The following is a 20,845-nucleotide window of genomic DNA, read 5'->3' on the forward strand; positions in this document are numbered from 1 at the left end:
TGATGATGATGAAGAAGAAGAATGAGGACTTTGGGGTAGATACATAAGAGGTTTACCATGATGCTGCTGAGATTAGAGGGATTGAGCTATAAGGAGAGGCTGGAAAAACTAGCCTTTCTATGGAGTGGATAGGCTAAGAGGAGACTTGATAGAAGTCTGTAAAATTGAGATGTATTAATAGGGTTGACAGTCAGAATCTTTTTCTCAGATGAAATGTTTAATACTAGGGGGTATGCATTTAAGCTGAGAGGGGGAAACGTTCAAAGGAGATATGAAGAGCAAGTTTTTTTTGTGTGGTGATGTCTGGGGCGCACTCAAGAATGGTAGTGGAGTCAGATACAATAAGGACTTTTTAAGGGGCTTTTAGTTGAGCACATGAATATGCAAGGAATGGACGAATATGGACCCTGAAGGGCAGGCAGAAGGGATTAGTCTACTTTGGATCATGTTACGTGGAACATCGTGGGCTGAAGGGTCCATTCCTGTGCTGTGTACTGTTCTATGGTCTATGTCACAGAGTCATAGAGGCGTACAGCATGGAAATGGACCCTTCTGTCCAACTCGTCCATGCTGACCAGATATCCCAACCCAATCTGGTCCCACCTACCAGCACCCGACCTGTATCCCTCCAAACCCTTCATATACCCATTCAGATGCCTTTTAAATGTTGCAATTGTACTAGCCTCCATCACATCCTCTTGTAGCTCATTCCATACATGTACCACCCTCTGCGTGAAAGCGTTGCCCCACAGGTCTCTTGTATCTTTCGTCTTTTCCCCCTAAACCACACCCTCTAGTTCTGAACTCTGCCACTCCAGGGAAAAATACTTTGTCTATTTATCCTATCCATGTCCCTCATAATTTTATAAACCTCTATAAGGTCACCCCTCAGCCTCCGACGCTCCAGGGAAAACAACCCTCGCCTATTCAACCTCTCCCTATAGCTCAAAGTCTCCACCCCTGGCAACATCCTTGTAAATCTTTTCTGAACCCTGTCAAGTTTCACAACATCTTTCCAATAGGGAGGAGACCAGAATTGCACGCAATATTCCAACAGTGGCCTAGCTAGTGTCCTGCACAGCTGCAACGTGACCTCCCAACCCCTGTTCTCAATACTCTGACCAATAAAGAAAAGTATACCAAACACCACCATCACTATCCTATCTACCTGCGACTCTACTTTCAAGGAGCTATGAACTTGCACTCCAAGGTCTCTTTGTTCAGCAACACTCCCTAGGACCTTACCATTAAGTGTATAAGTCCTGCTAAGATTTGCTTTCCCAAAATGCAGCACCTCACATTTATCTAAATTAAACTCCATCTGCCACTCCTCAGCCCATTGGTCCATCTGATCAAGATCCCGTTGCAATCTGAAGTAAACTTCTTCGCTGTTCACTACACCTCCAATTTTGGTGTCATAAGCAAACTTACTAACTGTACCTCTTATGCTCACATCCAAATCATTTTATATAAATGATGAAAAGTAGTGGACCCAGCATCAATCCTTGTGGCACTCCACTGGTCACAGGCCTCCAGTCTTCAATACGACCCTCCATCACCACCATCCTCTGTTTTCTATCTTTCAACCAGTTCTGCATCCAAATAGCTAGTTCTCCCTGTATTCTGAGATCTAAACCTGTTTACCAGTCTCCCATGGGGAACCTTGTTGAATGTCTTACTGAAATCCATATAGATTGCATCTACCAGTCTGCTCTCATCAGTCATCTTTTTGTTACTTGTTCAAAAAACGCAATCAAGTTTGTGAGTCATGAATTCCCACACACACACCATATTGACTATCCCTAATCAGTCCTTGCCATTTCAAATATATGTACAACCTGTCCCCCCAACAACTTACCCACCACCGATGTCAGGCTCACTGGTCTATAGTTGGCTATAGACTGGCTTCTTAAACAGTGGCACCACGTTACCCAACCTCTAGTCTTCCAGCACCTCACCTCTGACTATCCATGATACCAATATCTCCGTAAGAGGCCCAGCAATCACTTCCCTAGCCTCCCACAGAGTTCTCAAGTACACCTGATCAGGTCCTGGGGATTTATCCACTTTTATGCATTTCAAGACATCCAGCACTTCCTCCTCTGTGATATGGACATCAAGACGTCACCATCTATTTCTCTCCATTCTATATCTCCCATGTACTTTCCCACAGTAAACATTGATGCAAAATACTCGTTTAGTATCTTTCTCTTTTTCCCCCCCCTTCCCCCCTTCCCCCTCCCCCCCCCCCCCCCCCCCCCCCCCATCTCCTGTTGCTCCACACAAAGGCCGCCTTGCTGATCTTTGGGGGCCATTTTCTCTCACTAGTTACCCATTTGATCTTAATGTATTTGTAAAAACGCTTTGGATTTTCCTTAATTCTACTTGCCAAAGCTATCTCATGTCTCCTTTTTGCCCTCCTGATTTCTGTCTTAAGTATGCTCCTGCCTCTCTACTCTTCTGAGCATTCACTAGATCTATCCTGACTATACCTGACATATGCTTCCTTCTTTTTCTTTAGTCATCCAGCATTCCCTATACCTACCAGCCTTCCCTTTTCATCCTGGCAGGAATATACTTTCTCTGGATTCTTGTTATCTCATTTTTTGAAGGCTTTCCAATTTCCAGCCGTCCCTTTACCTGTGAACATCTGCCCCCAATCAGCTTTTGAAAGTTCTTGCCTAATACCGTTCCAAATTGGCTTTTCTCCATTTTAGAACTTCAGCTTTTAGATCTGGTCTATCCTTTTGCATCACCATTTTAAAATTAATAGAATTATGGTCACTGGCCCCAAATTGCTCCCCCACTGACTCCTCAGCCACCTGCCCTGCCTTATTTCCCAAGAGTTGGTCAGGTTTTGCACCTTCTCTAGTAGGTACATGCACATACTGACTCAAAAAATCTTCTTGTAAAATCTTAACAAATTCCTCTCCATCTAAACCGTTAACACTATGGCAGTCCCAGTCTATGTTTGAAAAGTTAAAATCCCCTGCCATAACCACCTTATTATTCTTACAGATAACTGAGCTCTCCTTGTCTATTAATACAATCCCAATAAGGTGATCATCCCTTTCTTTCTTCTCAGTTCCACCCAAATAACTTACCTGGATGTATTTCCGGGAATATCCTCCCTCAGTACAGCGGTAATGCTATCCATTATCAAAAACACCACTCCCCTTCTTCACTTGCCTCCCTTTCTGTCATTCCTGTAGCGTTTGTATCCTGGAACATTAAGTTGCCAGTCTTGTCCATCCCTGAGCCATGTTTCTGTAATTGCTATGATATCCCAATCCCGTGTTCCTAACCATGCCCTGAGTTCATCTGCGTTTCCTGTTAGGCCTCTTGCGTTGTAGTCTATCTAGAGTCCTTTTCAGAACCTTTTGTGTCTTCATAACTTCCTATCTATGTAACAACATCAGCAAATTTTGTCTGTAGTCCATTCTGTTGCTTCAGTCAAGTCACTGATATAGACTGAAAATAGTTCAGGTGCCAATACTGATACATGACATTCCACTCCTTTGCCCATCTGAGCGTTGCCAATTATTCCTGAGTCTGAATCCTGTAAGTTTGCCAATTTCCCCCTCTATTTTAAGATATCATCCTGATAGCATGAGCTCTTGATCAGTAACTTTTAAAAAATTTGATAATCACTTTTTATTCTTATCTAATACCTTTTGGAAATTCTAATACATTGTATCCACCCTACTACTAACAGTCAACTGTATTAACTGCTGAATATGATTTCCCTTTCTCACAATCATATTGACTCTATGTTTCATAATTTTCTAAATACCTTGCTACTACCTTCCCCTTAATTGAATTTCTACATGCTATCTCTCTCCTTGAATTGAGGTGTTAATATTTGGTTCTAATTGACTGGGACTGGTCCAGAATTTGGAGGATTTTGGAAGATTACAACTGATCCTTTACAATATTTGCAACCTCTTCCTTCAAACCTTTTAAGATTCATGTCACAAGACTTTGAAGGCTTCTTAGTCCCATTATTTTTATTGTATTTTTTTTCTCTGGTGATCATGATTAATTAAGTTCCTTCTTCCATTTTTGCCTCTTGATTTTCTACAATTTTGTTGCTTTGTGTCTTACAGATGCAAAATATTTATTCAAAGGTTCTGCTATTCTCTTGTTTTTCAATTGTTAATTCCCAAATCTCCCCCTCTTAAGGGACCAACACACTTTTTTTTTAATAATCTTGTGAATGCTTTTATTGTATTTTTTACATTTCATTTGTTTTTGTCTTGTACTTCAATTTCATACTTTAAGTAATTCTCGACTAATTTCTTAAATTTTGCCAAAGAATGCTGCCAATTTTTGCAGCATGCTGCATCTTTTGATTTGACACCATCCTTGATCTTAATTAATGGTGTATGATGCACCTCTTTCATAAGTTTTCTTTCCCAATGGAATATATCTTTGAGAATTAAAAAGTTTTCCTTAAATATTTGACTGCTTCTCTGCTGTCTTTTTATTTTTCCAATTTATTTTCCCAATCTACTTCAGCCAACTCCATCTTCATACCATGTAATTGCTTTTATTTAAATCTAAGACACTTGCTTCAGATCCACTTTTAACACTTTTGAACTGAATGTGAAATTCTACCATGTTATGATCATTCTTACCTAGAAGATCCTTTTACAATGAGGTCATTAGTGCTTTCATAGAGCACATTATCAGGCCTAAAATAGCCTCTTAATGGTTGGTTCCAGCACACATCATTTTAAGTAATTGTCAGAAATAACTGTGTAAATTCATTCTCCAAGCTGTGTTTGCCAATTTGATTTCTCCAATTTTTCTTCATAAGACCATGTTATTTCTTGATGTGCTATCCAACAGTGTAGTAATGGGGCCTACAAATACTATCAATGAATTTACTTCTTGACTGTAACAATACTGTATCTTGGTCTTTTAAATCAAAATTATTTTTCTTTTGAGAGCTGTACAATGTCATTTTCATTTCTTCCCATCCTTCGGAAATATCGAATACTTTTTAAATATTGAGTGTTGGTTGAACTGAACCTGTTGTGTTAGCAAGTCCCGAGTTGTCTTCTGGATACCCAACTGATGTCAAATGTGATTTGTTAACCACTATCTAATATATTATTAACCTGCCAGTTATACAGTATCCAAGAAAAGATGGAGTGAGTGAAGGATAGGCAGAGTGGTGTGTGGTCAGAGGATAATGCTAAAGATGGACTGGAATTAACAACACTGCACAGAAAGCAAAAATCAAATTAGGGCGAACAGAGCAGGATGTTTGCCAATGGATTCATCACAACTGATGAATCTTATCTTCCACATATTTGGACGTCATCCAGAAGATTTGGAGATCAGTCTCTACCCTTCCAAGTAAATACAGGGGAAAGGAAAAGAGCACTTGCTACAGATTTCTCCCCCATCCTGCCACAGAACCAGCAGGTCATCCTGCTATAATGCAGATTTCGTTCACGTGAATTTGCTATAACACGATTGATTAAAATGGGACACTGTTTCTAAAGTGCCAAGTTTTTTAAAAGCATGTATTGGTTATAACACGATTCCAACCCCGTTATTTTAAATGCTGCTGCTTTTGCGCAATTTGCTTGTAACACGGGATTGCAAGAATGAAACTACCGCGATATAGCAAAACTAACTCCATGTGAGATGAGGCAGCAGAGATAGCTCACCATCTGTTAGTGATGGATCAGTAACAGTATGAAGCTTTGATTGACAAATCGCCCTCCTTGGGCCAGTGGTTGCATTAAATCTCAGATCAGTCAGCATTAATCAGGCAGCACTCAGCCATCTTCACTAACAGAGAGGTGATGCAGCACAGGCACTTGCTGCACAGCTTGCTGTCGCATACCCTGCCTGTTCATTGAGGTTAACTGAACCCTTCCAAGGCTAAGTTAATCTGCAGCCATTCCTGGAGTGGTGACCTCTGATCTTTTCTTTCACATTTTTCAGTTTCAGGCAATAGCTTCAAAAGCGGTACTGGGTTGCTTAAAAAGTCCAGTGGTGAAAGGAACCTCCGTGCCATGGTGCAGTGTAGGTTTATACTAGTGAAAGGCTATAGGGTAACTGTACAATGCATTGGAACAAGGGTGACTGTACCTCTTACTACAAATAGTGATTATGCCTCACAATAATTTCATATATGCAATTGCATAGGTACCTCTTTAAATGGGACAGTCATAACTTATTATAATTTACTTGTTCTGTGGAAATGAAGTGGATATATTGCACTGTTTTATGTATAGTGAGTATTTCCCAATTTATGAACAGACCACCAGGGAGATTATATATCATATAATATACAGACTATCCCTTCACAATGAAAGGACCTCACTTATATCTAGTATAGGCACTATTACAATGCCTCATTTGGACTTGTGCTGACTTATTGCTGTGAGGCTGATGTTGTCATCCTCTGGTCTGTTGCTGCTGTCCTGTTGAAGGACAGTTCTCTGGTTCACGTCAGTTGGAATTGAGTTGTAATTCCAGGCATGTGATGAATGTGAGGTGGATTCACAGCCCCTGCAAGGACTCTGCTTATAAATAGTCAGTAGGGCAACACAATGATCTCTTCAAAACTCAAAAGTATCAAGTGACAAAGGCAGAAAAGAATGCCAACCAGACAACACACTCCATAAGGCTTTTGAAATTCAAAACCAGAATGAAGAGGTGTCTGTTTCATAAAATGGATGACAGGACAATACTGGGGCGACACTAACTGTTGGAGGTTTGAGTGCTGTTGTGCAGTCAGGCTTCCATATCCATAGGGTGTACAGTACAGTTAGGAATCCATAGCTTGGACACTACATCCCAGCATTCACATCATTTTTAAAAACTTGCATTTATAGAGCACCTTTCAGAATTGTACATCTGACACTACTTTGTAATGAAAAAGTATTTGAAGTGTAGTCTCTGTTACCATGTTGGGTTCAGCTAATGTTTCAACTGAGGATTTTAAAAACATGCCTCCCTTAATGCTCCCCTGAAGTGTCAGCTTTTAGATAGTGACTGGGGTGAGATCTGAGCCCACAGTTGGAGTCTCATGAGAATGAAGGACTTAAAAGAAAATTGCAATGAAGAAAGTGTTCTGGAGAAATTAGTGGGACTAAAACCTGACATTACTTTGGAGCTGACAGATCGGCTATGGTTTATGAGAAGTGTTAATAATAGTGGATGCACTGGTTTTGCCGTGCCAGAGTGCTCGAGCTTCTAGAATGAGATCAATGGATTGGAAGGTGGCAAATCCAGCTCCTGTTAAAGTAGGACTATTAACTGTTTAGTCTGACGAAAATAGTAAGAAACATGCTGGGTTTTATTACCCGGGAATTGCTAGTGTGTCATTTTGCAAATTGTAATTTGATTAGGCAGAAGTCAGTATGATTTTATGCAGGATAAACAATGTTTGTCAAATCAATTATAATACTTTTGTAGCCATCCTCCCACATTCTATACTTCTGTAACCGGAGGTCATCCAAAATTGTCAGAGTTCTAACATATGCCAGTTCCCATTCACCCATCACCCCTCTACTTGCTGATCTTCACTGGCTCCCATATCAGTTACACCCATTTTGCAAAATAAAAAGTTTGTTTTTTAATTTTCCATGACCTTGTCTGTCTGTATGGAGATTTGTAGGAGATCTTAAAGCTATAATGTGCTTCAATTCTGGGCTTTTGATCACCTCTAATTTTAATTGCTCCATCATTCTTAAGCTGCCAAGACATTAAACTCTCTGGGATTTCCCTCCTTGCCCACTTTGCCTCCATTCCCCTTTTTTCATTTTTTTTCTTTGAGATACTTCTCAAAGCCTTACCTCTGCCTGAGCTCTGAATCACTCGTTGTGACTTAGTGTTACGTTTTGTTTGATAATACTGTTATGAAGTACCTACCGTCTTTATTTGTTATGGTAATGGGCTTTATGTGCAAGTTTGTATTGACGTATCCGTTTCAGGTTGTAAGTACCAGGAACAATAAAGGGGGACCAGTTAGTTATCATTTGATTTTCAAAAGGCATTGGCTAAATAAGATGTTGTTATACAAGGTTAAAACTTCTGAAATAGACAGGGGAAAAAAACATTTTCAGGATGGCGGTGAGTGAAATGGAGAACTTCAGGGAACAGTACTCTGGTCTCCACTTTATGGTATATATCAACTTCAGTCCAATTAAGTTTTTTTTTAAACAGGTAGGTAGTAAACTAAACTAAACCATTTAGGAGATGCAAGGAGGCAGAAAAAAAAGGTTTAAATGGGTGAGATAAATGTTAAAGAATGGATTTTAATGAGGTGAAATAGCAAATTACTCACTTTGTTGGAAGACTTAGAATTTTCTTTTAAAAGGTTAGACCAGCCAGTGTTGGCTAAAATCAAGATTTGGGCTGCTTGTGCTTTTAACAGTTAAAGTGCCAATGCAATGACCAATCGGGAAGACAAATGGTACGTAAACTTTGATACTCCAACTGCTTTGGAATGCTGAAACAAATCTGATTTCAAGTGGTCTCGCTTATCTTAAGTGTTTGGTGGGACCACAGCTAGAATACACTTGTGATTGTACTTACAGAAGAGACTGCTTGCCTTGACAGACGTTTGATGAAAGCTCACTAGATTGATTCCCAGAATGAGATGGCTGCCCTCTGAGGGGGTTAATTAGAATAGGCCAGAATATTGTTTCTCCATCTACTGACCAATGTTATTAAAATGTTTCCAGTAGATATGACAGAATAAATGTTTCCTGGCTACAGCAAGTGAAACGAAGGATCGCAGTCTCAAGATAGGGGGCCAGTCATTTAAGAATGTGATGAAAAATTGCTTCACTCGAACATGAGTTTTTTTGAATTCTTTACATCAAATAGCTGTGAATGCTCAGTAATTTGGAAGATTTTTTTTTAAAAAACCCACAGATTCTAAGACACAGGAAATGAAAGAATCTGGAGATTTTAGATAACTAACAATTATTGTACTCTAAGGCAGAGCCAGCTTGTCGCAAATGTAAATGAGGGATGTAAATGAGTTGGTGGTTCAGGTGCTAGATTAAGACCTGCAATGAATAGGTGGTTGTCTTATGAGGGAAGATTGGATAGGTTGGACTTGGCTTCACTGGCATTAAAATGAGGGGTAGTTTGATTAACTTTTAAGATTCTAAATGTTCTTGACAAGGTGGATATGGAAAGAATATTTTCTCTAGTTGGTGAGTTCTCAATTCGAATAGTGCAATAGTTGCATTTCTCATGACAGCCCATTCCCCTCAAACACTAACTTTTCTACCTCCAATAACTTGTGCTTTTGTATTTAGTGAGGAAATACCAAAAGTTGATGCTGGTCTTGAGTCTCGCCAGACTCTCTTGGTAGAGCTGTTCTTCTTGCACTTGGACTTCCGTTGTCTCTGATTTTTTCCAATCCAAGCGTCAGTGCTGTTCTTTGCTATTCAGTGAGATAAGCTATAGAGATTGTGCTGTAACACGATTAAGACGAAAAACAAATTTATCTTGGTAAAGCAGAGTCTTGCTTGACAAAGTGCCAGAAATGCACAGTTATAATTCTTGAGGTGAAAGATCTAGGCAAAATACCATAAAGACCAGATTTTGTTTCAATTCCCTAACTTTCTTCGCTCCAAATTTCAGACCAGAATAATCCTGTTTAGAGTAATTGAGATGTACAGCACGGAAATAGACCCTTTTGGTCCAACTCATCCATGCCAGCCAGATATCCTAAACTAAACTAGTCCCATTTGCCAGCACTTGGCCTGTATCCCTCTCAACCCTTCCTATTCATTTACCCAATCCAGGTGGCTTTTAAACACTGATTGTACCAGCCTCCACCACTTACTCTGGCAGCTCATTCCATACACACCACCCTTTGCGTGAAAAAGTTGTCCCTGGGTCCTTTTATATTTTTCCCCTCTGGTTTTGGACCTCACCCAGGGAAAAGACCTTGTCTATTTCTTCTACCATGCCCCTTATGATTTTATAAGCCTCAGCCTCCGACGCTCCAGGGAAAACAGCCCCAGCTTATTCAGCCTCTCCCTATAGCTCAAATCTTCCAACCCTGGTAATATCTTTGTAAATCTTTTCTGAACCCTTTCCAGTTTCACAACATCCTTCCAATAGGAGGGAGACCAGAATTGCATGTAGTTTTCAAACAGTGGCCTAACCAATGTCCTGTACAGCCACAACATGACCTCCCAACTCCTATACTCCATGCTCTGACCAATAAAGGAAAGCATACCAAACGCTGCCTTCACTATCCTATTTACCTGTGATTCTACTTTCCAAAAACTGAGTCTGCACTCCAAAGTCTCAGTTTTCAGCAACACTCCCCTGGATCTTACCACCAAGTGTATAAGTCCTACTGTGATATGCTTTTTCAAAATGCAGTATCTCACATTTATCTAAATTAAACTCCATTTGCCGCCACTCGGCCCATTGTCCATCTAATCAAGATCCTGTTGTAATCTAACCTTCACTGTCCACTGCACCTCCCATTTTGGTGTCATCAGAAAACTTACTAACTATATACCTCCTATCCAAATCATTTGTATAAATGATGAAAAGCCGTGGACTCAGCACCGACCCTTGTGGCACTCCACTGGTCACATGCCTCCAGTCTGAAAAACAACCCTCCCACCACCACTCTCTGTCTTCTACCTTCGAGCCAGTTCTGTATCCAAGTGGCTAGTTCTCCCTGTATTTCATGAGATCTAACCTTGCTAGCCAGTCTCTCTTGTTGAATGCCTTACTGAAGTCCACGTAAATCATGTCTACCACTCTGCCCTCATCAATACTCTTTGTTACTTCTTCAAAAAGCTCAATCTTAATCAGACACTTATCAGGAATGGGGCAACTGTCAGGTTATATTATGGGCACTCTTGTGATTGAGTTTGAAATATTTTAAAATATTTCAGTTTAAAAGAAGAGAGGGAGCTTGACTATATCCTGCACTGCTGGGAGTATTTGGTGGCTATTTAGTAGGAGCTTTACTCTGTATCTAACTTGCTGTTCCTCATTACCTGTTGAGTAACTTAATGTCACCAATGATGTAGGTTGACTGAGATGCGTATTGCTTTTTTCAGTGTCTGGTAGAGCACAAGAACTGTTTAGTTTAATTTCTAAATGGAAAATGTAAGAATTAAATAATTGTCAGGATAGGCTGTTGCATTTTCTTGACTAATCCATGCCTGTTTTTCCTCAACAGTTAATAGGCTGCATCATCGGAAGGCAGGGCAGTAAAATTAATGAAATCCGGCAGATGTCAGGTGCTCAAATCAAGATTGACAATCAGGTTGACGGTTCAACCGAGCGACTTGTTACAATCACAGGGGGACCCCTGAATGTCAACTTGGCCCAGTACCTCATAAACGCATGGTAAGCAAACCTGGAGGTCTACCCCAGAACAGTACCGCGCATTGTAGTTGTCTGCCAGCACAGTTTTAGTGGTGGGTTGCAGTGAGCTATTTGAATAGTGATGGAAACAGTGTAGAACTAAGTGGACTCGCTTATCTAAATCCACAGCTTGTCATGTTTGGAGTAGGTAATTAATTTTGACATCTCATCCATGCTTTCTCATATATCCTGAGATAAACAGGTGCCATAACCACCACCCAGAGAACAGTCAATGCCAATCTCCCCTCAATTATCAGGAGACAGGAGAGAGGTGAAGTTGGATCACTCTTCACTGTTCCTTTCTCTTTCTTAATTGGAAGCACTGGCTTCTACTCTTGCTCTTCCCAGCCCTGATTATTGTATCAGACACTAATATCCTGTCACTCCTTGCACTGATGTTCAGGATGAATTATGACAGCACCTTGATTGGTTTCTTCACTTTTGCTCCCCTTTTATCTCGCTTGGGGTATGGTTCCACGGGTACTGTTCAACATCTGGTAACCCACGTAAATGGCCTAACCTGTGCAAGCTAGGCAGCAAGTGCCAAAGGGCTAGTTGACCATGGGTATAATGAGGTTCAGCCCTGCCTGATTTGACTGAGTGTTTCCACTGACTGGATCCAGCAGGTGGTGAGGTTTGAGAGACAGGAGGGTAATAGGACTGGGAACCCTGGCTGAATTTCTGCATCCACCCTGAATTAGTGCTGGAGGAGATTACCTACTGCCATTTGCCTAAGATCAAGTAATTCAGCTCAGATCAGACACTATGTTGGTCATTGAGGCTACTCACCAAGTCTTGGTGAAGACTTTTGGGAGTTTTCAGATACTGGACGTTGCAGTCTCTTTGAACTCATTACAAATGGAGTGCACCAAATCATTAAATCACCACATTTCATCAGTAAAGCATGTTGGTACCATTTCTAGGTTGCACCAGTCACTGTTCCTCCCACTCATTTGTTATCCTCCTGTTTGTATCTCCTCTCCCTAGGCCATGTTGGGCCAGTGTAGGAGTCGGGGGAATTTGGCATGGGACACCTGAGACAGATCAAAGCCTCAAGCTCCGTTTTAGTCACAATTAGTGCAAACCTCCTTCCTTTTCAGCCTTTGGCATTGTGCACCCTGTATTGGCTGATCATCTAATGTGCTGGCTGTCTGCACACTCCTCTACCTAACCAGTGCTCAGTTTGATGCCAGTCGGTGTGTATTATCAAAAAGCCTGGGTAAAGGCCCACACCACAAGATGCCAGCAAGATTACATACAGTTGGTTCTAAGACCAATTAAGAAATTTTGTTTTTAAGAAAGCCTGGATATTATAAAATTGGAGGGAGATGACAGCTTCAGAAGTTAGTGTTATAGAAAATAGAGGTTCATGTAGGTCAATTAGCAAAGAGGAGGGTTAAAGAAGATTCAATTGGTAGAAAGGGAGGAGGATTCTGGTTTTGACTTAGCCTCCAAATTTAGTAGGTTTCACCAGTGTATAGGTGGTCTAGGAGATGAACTGTTCAAAAGTGGGAGAGAATGGGGCTGGGTGGGTTGCTCTTTGGAGGGTCGGTATGGACTGGTTGGGCTGAAGGGCCTGTTTCCACACTGTAGGGAATCTAATCTAGGCATCTCCCTAAACAAGCCTGCACCTTCTGTGCTCTGGGGAAAGCACTGGGATTTGCTCTTTGGAGCCAGTGTCTCCAGCAAACAGTCACCTCAGTGGAACTTTGATCAAGTTGTACACATTGAAGGTATTGTGAACCTCGAGTCTGGCTTCATTCTGCGTGCCCTTGGTAACATGGGTTTTAGCTGGTCAAAGGTTGTCAAGCTGTGATGGTTCCCTTGCATGTATTTAGTGGTGTTTGTGCGTGTGTGTGTGTATGTTTAATTCAATACACAAGTATTGTACCTGAGGCATAATGTATCCGTACATTTGTTTTACTGTCATCCTTCACCACCCTTCCTTAACTCAAATCTTTTTCAATTCCTCTCACCTAATATAACCCTGACCTCTCTCCACCTCTCTTTCTTTACAGTTTAGAGATGGCTAAAACCACCTCCCAGAATGCTTCCATCACGACCCCAGTTGACCTCAACATGACCTTCTCTCAACCTACCAACCCTGCCTCTTCCCCACTGGCATCGATGAGCTCCACCCTCCCATCCTCTCTGCTGAATGCCCCCTATGCCATTCCCATCTCCAGCCTCCTTGGCATGAAAAGCGTACCTTTCCTGGCACTGTCTGCGGCCACCTCGGGGCCTTCTGGGAGCCTATCAGCTTATACGGCCAAAATCTCCTCATCCAATGGGGTTAAGAAGTCTGAGCGACAGAAGTTCTCTCCGTATTGAAAGGATGGTGCAGCTGCCCAGACCCTGTGTAGAACTAGTGAGGTAACGAGTGACGGGAAGGAGTCATTGGGAGTTTCATTCAGATTTGTGAATTTTGTTGTTTAGGAGGTCTGTTTTCATACAAGTCCATACCTGCAGACTAACCCCCTAAAAGTGGCTGAATAGCCTTTACCTGATTCCCTCAGTGTTCAAAACAAAAAGAAATCAACATTCTGAGAGCTGGCTGGACTTTACAAATTGAATTTCCTGTCAGTTAATTGAGTTTGATACTGTGGCCCAGAGGATGAGTGCATAGTTCAGTGTCTAACTGAACCATGTGGTCCACAAAGACCTCACATGCAATCTCAAGTAGGGTACCAATTGGCCTCAGTGACCCTGGGTTGAGGGTGGGAGGGTGGGGGATTGGAAATTCAGCCTTTGTTCCCACTCCTAATTGGTGTCATGACCCCTGCTGGAAAGAGACCAACGAGTATTGGCAGGCTGATCAATCATGATGGGGGAAGGGGAGGCCATCCAAGTTATGTTTGGTTCAAACCCCCCTCCCCTCCCCTCCCCTCCCCACCCCAAACCCCACCTGGTCAATTAGCCCACTGATGCTTGTAGTCCAGGCTTCCAGTATGAATGTTAGGCACAGGAACAGGTTCTGTGGAACTCTAACCCAGCATGAGTCACTGCCTTTGAGAAAGAAAGGCAAAAAATGAAAAATGAACGTTGATTTTTTTTTAATGTAAAGGCGATTTGGAAACCGGCAAGGATTTGTTTTTACTGATGCCAGCTCGCTGTGAATTCTGGGAATCAGGGAAGCCATGTAGAAGTCACTGGGCATTAGGGGTCTCGGCACATTCCGTAATCTAACTACTTCCTTTGTGCTGTACTTCTCCAGATTAATCAAATGTTTAAAGGATTTTAGTTATTATACCTGATAACTTCAGGGATTATTTCAATATCAAATAATTATAATGAAAGAAAAGCTGTTCAGTGTTTGTTTTCTTTGTTTCCCCTCCGATAAGAACTACAAGCATCAAATGACCACACCAGGCTCTCACAGCACAGTCCAGTCTCAAGTCACTAATAAATCATTTATATTTTGAATGATATCCTTTGGCAGCCCCCAAACAATTGCTATCTGGTTTTAAGGCACAGGCCTAAATCAATCACCGTTGGCAAGCTATGCAACATTTAAGTGTATTTGTTTGTTTAAAAAAAAATTCAAAATCTACTGAAATTTTCAAAGACTGATTTGACTTCTACCGTCACAGAGGCTGACTTTTTTTCCTTTTAAATGAAGAGTTGTCATGCTCGTTGGAACTGGAAGCATTTTCTCATTTATTTGAAAAGAGGATCCCTTTTTCCAGAAGTTCTATTGTGGCTTCTGTATTCTCAAACTTGATGGAACACAGCAGGACAGGACTGAAGAAGGGAACAAACTTTTTTTTTCTCCCTCCATGAGATATAGGTGTAATTGGAATGCAACACATCGCTCTCAAACTGACACATGTTCACATGCTCTCTTCTGCGCTGGACATTCCATCCCCACTTACACAATTTTTTTGACATGGGGCCATTTTAAAAAGTGCTTGGTTCACTAAGCTGGGGAAAAATGTTTTTTTCTTTAATTTGTTTTGCATTTAGAGCTGAATCCCAGACCTGGTCTTTGTGAAGGACCATAAGTGAAAATAGTTTGGGCAGCTTTAGGCTGGTTCCCTTTTGGGCACAAGTAAACTGCATGGTACAAATTGATAGTCACTCTTGTAGGCTATAAAATTGCTGGTGTGGGAGATGAATAAAATGTCACACATGCAGTAAGGGACTTGATTCTGTTGTTGGTGTAGAGGTGCATTAATGTGGTAGCATAGAGGAGCTTTACCCGACATTCAGTTCTGTGCTGGACTTGCCCTGGGGGTGTTTGGGGACAATGTAGAGAGAACGTTTCTTTGAATCTAACCCCATGCTGTACTGTCCTTTTTAGAATGTTTGGGGACAGGTATCCCTTGCTTTGGCAGAAGATATTTGCTCAACCCAAGAATAAGTTAATGTTTAGTTTTTATAATTTTGTTCTGATTCCAACAAGAGGAAAAATGTCCTCTTTTTGGGGTGGGGTTGCCCAGTGAAAACTATGGCTCCTGTATGTAAAGGCAAGGACTGTCTGTTTGACATTCGCATCTCAACCGTGTCATTTACATTGCCGAGATGGTGTTTAGTTAGTTGCGCATATGATGAGGTTCAGAGGGGTACCAACTTATTGGGCCCCTCCACTGAGGAAAGCTTTGTGTAAAGGTACAGGCAGACACTGTGAATGCACAGGGTTCTGGGCTGACGGCCATATCTAATATTACAGACCCACTTCTTTGTTCCCTTGTCCCACCTCTGCCCTCATCCTCTTGTGTTGGTGGTGTTCAAATTCACTCTCCATTTTCCTTTGCAGTTGTTTCTTTTATATTTCCTGTTATGTTTCGTTAATAAAAGTTTTTTATGCGACACAAATTCCTTTTATAAAATATTAATAAAAGTTTTTTGGCACATTACAGGAGTTCTCTTGTGTGACCCTTTTTTTGGTCTAATTTTTAAGGTTCCTTTTTCAATTGGAAGTTCCACCTTGTTTGTGAGATATTGTTGAGCAATGCATCACACATTTTTGGGCTTGTCAGAGAGCTGCCCAGGACTGTTAAATCAGAGTGGTGGGAAGAGAAAATGGCCCATTGCTCCTGCTTTTGATCACTGATCCAGTGATATTTGCTGATAAGGACACTTGAATGGAGTCATAGCTGTGATCACTGTCATGGTAGAATGCCTGTGGTAGCGGTATGTACCATCTACACGATACACTGTAGCAACTTGTCAAGACTCTTTCCAAACCAATGGTGTCAACACACAACTGCTGCCCTTGTCCTGTGGTGTGTGAACACCACAAGCTGCAAGACCCTTACCAAGTCACAAGCCATTCTGCCTTGGGACAAGACAAGTGCTTTCACTTGTCATTGAGCCCAAGTCCTCAGGGCATAAACCCATAATATCATGAAACATTGCAGTGCACTTAACTTAAGAAGGCAGCTCACCACCACCTCTGGAGAACACTTGGGAGATGGGCGATGAACGCTGTCCTAGCTAGTGATACACACAATCCAAGGACCGGGGGAGGAAAAAAGACAAATGCATGAAGAATTTCAGGTAAAGTGCCACCCTTGTACCATTTTAAAACAAAGGAATGCTGAAAGGGGTACAGTGTAATTTGGTTTCAGAATGAATGGTGCTTGTATTGGAAAGGAATCCTGCAGCCACAAAAATAATTTGATGTTTTCAGATAATGTGGAAACCAGTTTCTGCCTAGATAAACATCTGATGCACGCTTCAGACTGTCAGGCAATGAAGCAAAACTTTAATTGCTACCTCTCATTGCAAACTAAATGGAGAATCTAACATCAACTGAAAGCTGAAAACAAAATCACCGATTGCTGGGAAAACTCAGCTGGTCTGGCAGCATCTGTGGAGAGACAACAGTTAACGTTTTGGGTCCAGTACCCCCCTCCAGAACCTACCTTGTTTTTTTGTTAAATCATCTGAAAGCTGATAGTAAGGGCTGAGCCTGTAAACTGCCTTTATTTGGCATTGGTTAATTTAGCTTCAGAGTGTGAGCACAGAGCTTTAAGTATAAATTTAGTGGAAAAAAAAAGATTTTAGAGGGTACAGATCAAATCCTGCATTAATGATTTTGGCTGTGATCCCATTCTGTCAGTTATTCCCAAGACTGCACTGAGGCAAATTTAGGTCCAGAAATGGGGTGGGGTGAGTTATGAAGTAGTGAGGTTTAACTCTGGTTTCCTCTTACTCAACTCCCACTGAAAATGTATCTCCAGCGATGCATCTTAAAACCGGGAAAATAGCCTCCTCATCACCCTCCTTTTGGTTTTTCAAGCATGGTACATTAACCCATCAACCATTAGACACCGCACAGGAAACTCCCTAGATTCCCAGGGGCTTGTTCTGGATGAGTGAAATGGCTGATAATGAATCTGCCCTACCTACTTCTGGAGCTATTTTGTATAGTGGCTGCCCTCCATAGTGGGAGAAAGTGAGGACTGCAGATGTTGGAGATGAGAGCTGAAAATGTGTTGCTGGAAAAGCGCAGCAGGTCAGGCAGCATCCAAGGAGCAGGAGAATCGACGTTTCGGGCATGAGCCCTTCTTCAGGAATCAATTCCTGAACAAGGGCTCATGCCCGAAACGTCGATTCTCCTGCTCCTTGGATGCTGCCTGATCTGCTGCGCTTTTCCAGCAACACATTTTCAGCTCTGATCTCTATATTGTCTGACCCATCACAGAGCCTTGGCCTACACTTCTTCATGGAGAAATATCCCAGTTAAATCTTACCCTATCCTTACCTGTTTACACAATAGGCTAAACTGCTCACTGTGGAACTGCAGACTGATTGATTGCCTCTTTTTCCTAGGTTGAGGTCAGTTGTACACTGCAGTGGAGATCATATCAGCCCACACAGGTGACGAGTGAAAGCTGGGGACCCAGGAATGGGATACAACCCAGCCTGTTCCTTTCTGTCTGTTGGTGGCTACTCTGTGTGATTGTGACTTTTTCCAAGCTTCTCATCTTGTGTGTATATCTCTCCCTTTATCCTGCCATCAGTCCCTTGGATCAACACAGGGAAGCTATGCTCCAGTTCTTTTGTGATTTCCTTTTTAAGTATCAGAATGCAGAGACCAGATTGGTATTCCAGGTCTGAAGCTAAACTCAGTAACTCACTGTCGCGTTTAATTATGAGGCTGTCATTGTCACAAGTGGATTTATATCTTATGATTGCAGCAATAACTTATATTTAGTGGCTACAGGAAAAGAAAGGCTGCTTTGTGCCTCTATTAGTAAAATATGCTAGTCCCTGTGGTCCTGGGCCAAAAACACATGTCCTATTCTCAATCCACTTCACCTTGCCTTATCCAAAAGCAGCAATAACAGTGCAGTGTCTGGTCCCTGCACTGTACGTTTAGGAAGAGGTGGCAATGATTGGAAAATCGTCTTTTGAACTGAGGGCTTAATTTTGGTCAGGAAACGTTATCAATTTTGGTCTGGGACATCTTTTAGAATAGTAAAATGTCCAAGAATGTTTTGCAGGACAATTGTCAAACAGCATTTAATTCAGCCGGTGTTTTCTGGTAATGTCAGGAACAGCACATCAGTGACTAAGTCCAATCCTTACACTGGGGCACCCTCCTGTGTTTGTCACTGGTTCTGTGCTAAGTGGAATTATTCAGAACAAATCTTGACACAAGAGCAGGTCAGAAACAGTGAATTTTGTGGTATCTCATCTGTTTCTCCAAAGTTTTTACCCTATCTTTAAGGTACAAGTCAGGAGCGTGATGGAATATTCCCTACTTGCCTGGATGGGTGCAGCCCCAACACCATTCACAAAGCTTCATACCAACCAGCAACTGCTTGATTAACATCACATCACACCCACCAATGTCCACATTCACTCCCACCAACACAGTGGCAGCGGTGTGCACCATCTACAAAAGGATTATCCAACACATGACCTGTTGGTCACTAAGAGTTCCTTCAAGGTCCCTAGGCCAGAATGTGACTAGCGCAGGGGTTCCTCATGGTCCATTGTCAACCATATGATCCATCTTGGCCTCAAGTGCCTTTGTTCAAAACCCAGGTAAGTGTAATAGGAAAATTTTAAAAGAAAGCATAGATAAGGTGACTAGCAAGGCTCTTTTCCCAAGGGTGAAGCTGTTCAAACCTAGGGGTCTTATTTTTAAGGTGAGAGAAGGAAGTTTTAAAAAGAATATGAAGGGTAACTTTTATACTGGGTGTGTGGAATGAACTGCCAGAGGAAGTCATGGATGCAGGTACACGAACAATATTTAAAAAAAACATTTTGGTACACATGGACCACACACAGGCAAGTGGGACTAGTTTAGTTTGGCAACATGGTCAGCATAGACTGGTTGGACCAAAGGGTCTGTTTCCATGCTGTATGACTCTGACCTGCTCTTCCAATCAGAGGATGCTTTGCTCCATCAGGCAGAGCCTGATGCTGAGCTAGTGGAAGTGGGGGAAGAGCATGTTACAAACAGATTTATTATTACTGTACCCAGTAAAACAATTATATTGATAGTGCCATAACCTGTGCATGCAGTTGCTTTTAAGGAATTAATTTATACAAATTTATACAGCTTCAGTAAATCAAGCAAGAAGCTGATGGGAAGTTGCTTTCCTGCTGTTTGATTTATGTAGATCCCTTTCAATGTCATCAATGCTTTCTATTCAGGGCCTGACAGGGAATCAAAAGCTGCCAGCTGATGTATTGTTTCCTCCTGAGTCTGACTGTCACTAAGCTTGCGCAGATACAAACACAATCCTAATGTATTAATGGCTTTTAGTTTATGGTAAGCGATGAGACCTGACGTTTATGATGGGGGCTGATGCTCCTTTCCAAACCAAACACCCTTGTAACCATTTCAGTCTCAGCAAGAGCCTGGAAATGAAGGTGGCCCATCGTAGAGCAGGCACGTGTTGTGATAAATGCTGAACAACTTAAGAAAAATTTGCATTTATATTGTGCCCTTCAAGACCACAGGACATTCTGAAGCGCTTCACAAGTACTGTCGATAAATGAGGGAAACCCAACTTGTACACAGCACAATCCCAGATTGTGTTTTAGTAATGTTGACTGGGGAAATAGTGGCCAGAACACCAACAAAAAACTCCCCTGGTTTCTTTCAGGTGATGCAATGGGATCTTTTAAATCCACACCTGACAGTGTAGGCCTCCCTTAAGCACTGGACATTGTAGAACCGTTGTCATTTGTCTGAGCATGCAAAATTAAAAATCAAAAAGAAAATATGACAATTGCATTTATTCTTTTGAAAGTGTGAATCATGATTTGTCTCAACATTCTTCTGTGAAAATAAATATCCAACAGGCTAGAAAGATACCAGTTAATCATATGTCAATACTCTCATGTCATTGTGAAGCTCAGGTGGGAAAGGTTGGACAGTCTCCAATTGTGGCTGTGCTGTGGAGTTACCATTTGGAATTTTCTTCCAGCAGATACATTGACGTACTGCACTTGACTGAATAAACATACTCAATGTTTGGCAACTAATGTACATCATGCA

At 41.6% G+C, this 20,845-nt stretch overlaps 1 protein-coding gene across 4 annotated transcripts in view; it reads left to right on the forward strand.

Moving 5' to 3' along the window:
• The window catches only part of pcbp4 (poly(rC) binding protein 4), a 47,090-nt gene extending 26,527 nt beyond the window's left edge, over positions 1-20,563 (forward strand). For 3 of the 4 annotated variants that reach the window (XM_072582720.1, XM_072582719.1, XM_072582721.1), the window contains exons 12-13: positions 11,195-11,364; positions 13,401-16,238. In XM_072582720.1, coding sequence (XP_072438821.1) covers positions 11,195-11,364; positions 13,401-13,713 — 483 coding nt within the window. In that variant the 3' untranslated portion in view covers positions 13,714-16,238. Of the gene's footprint in view, positions 1-11,194; positions 11,365-13,400; positions 16,239-18,159 lie in introns of those variants that run through there. The other variant, XM_072582722.1, reaches the window with a different exon arrangement.
• Positions 20,564-20,845: the final 282 nt, after the last annotated feature.

This window comes from Chiloscyllium punctatum, chromosome 12 (assembly GCF_047496795.1).
Source record: "Chiloscyllium punctatum isolate Juve2018m chromosome 12, sChiPun1.3, whole genome shotgun sequence".
Classification (NCBI taxonomy): domain Eukaryota; kingdom Metazoa; phylum Chordata; class Chondrichthyes; order Orectolobiformes; family Hemiscylliidae; genus Chiloscyllium; species Chiloscyllium punctatum.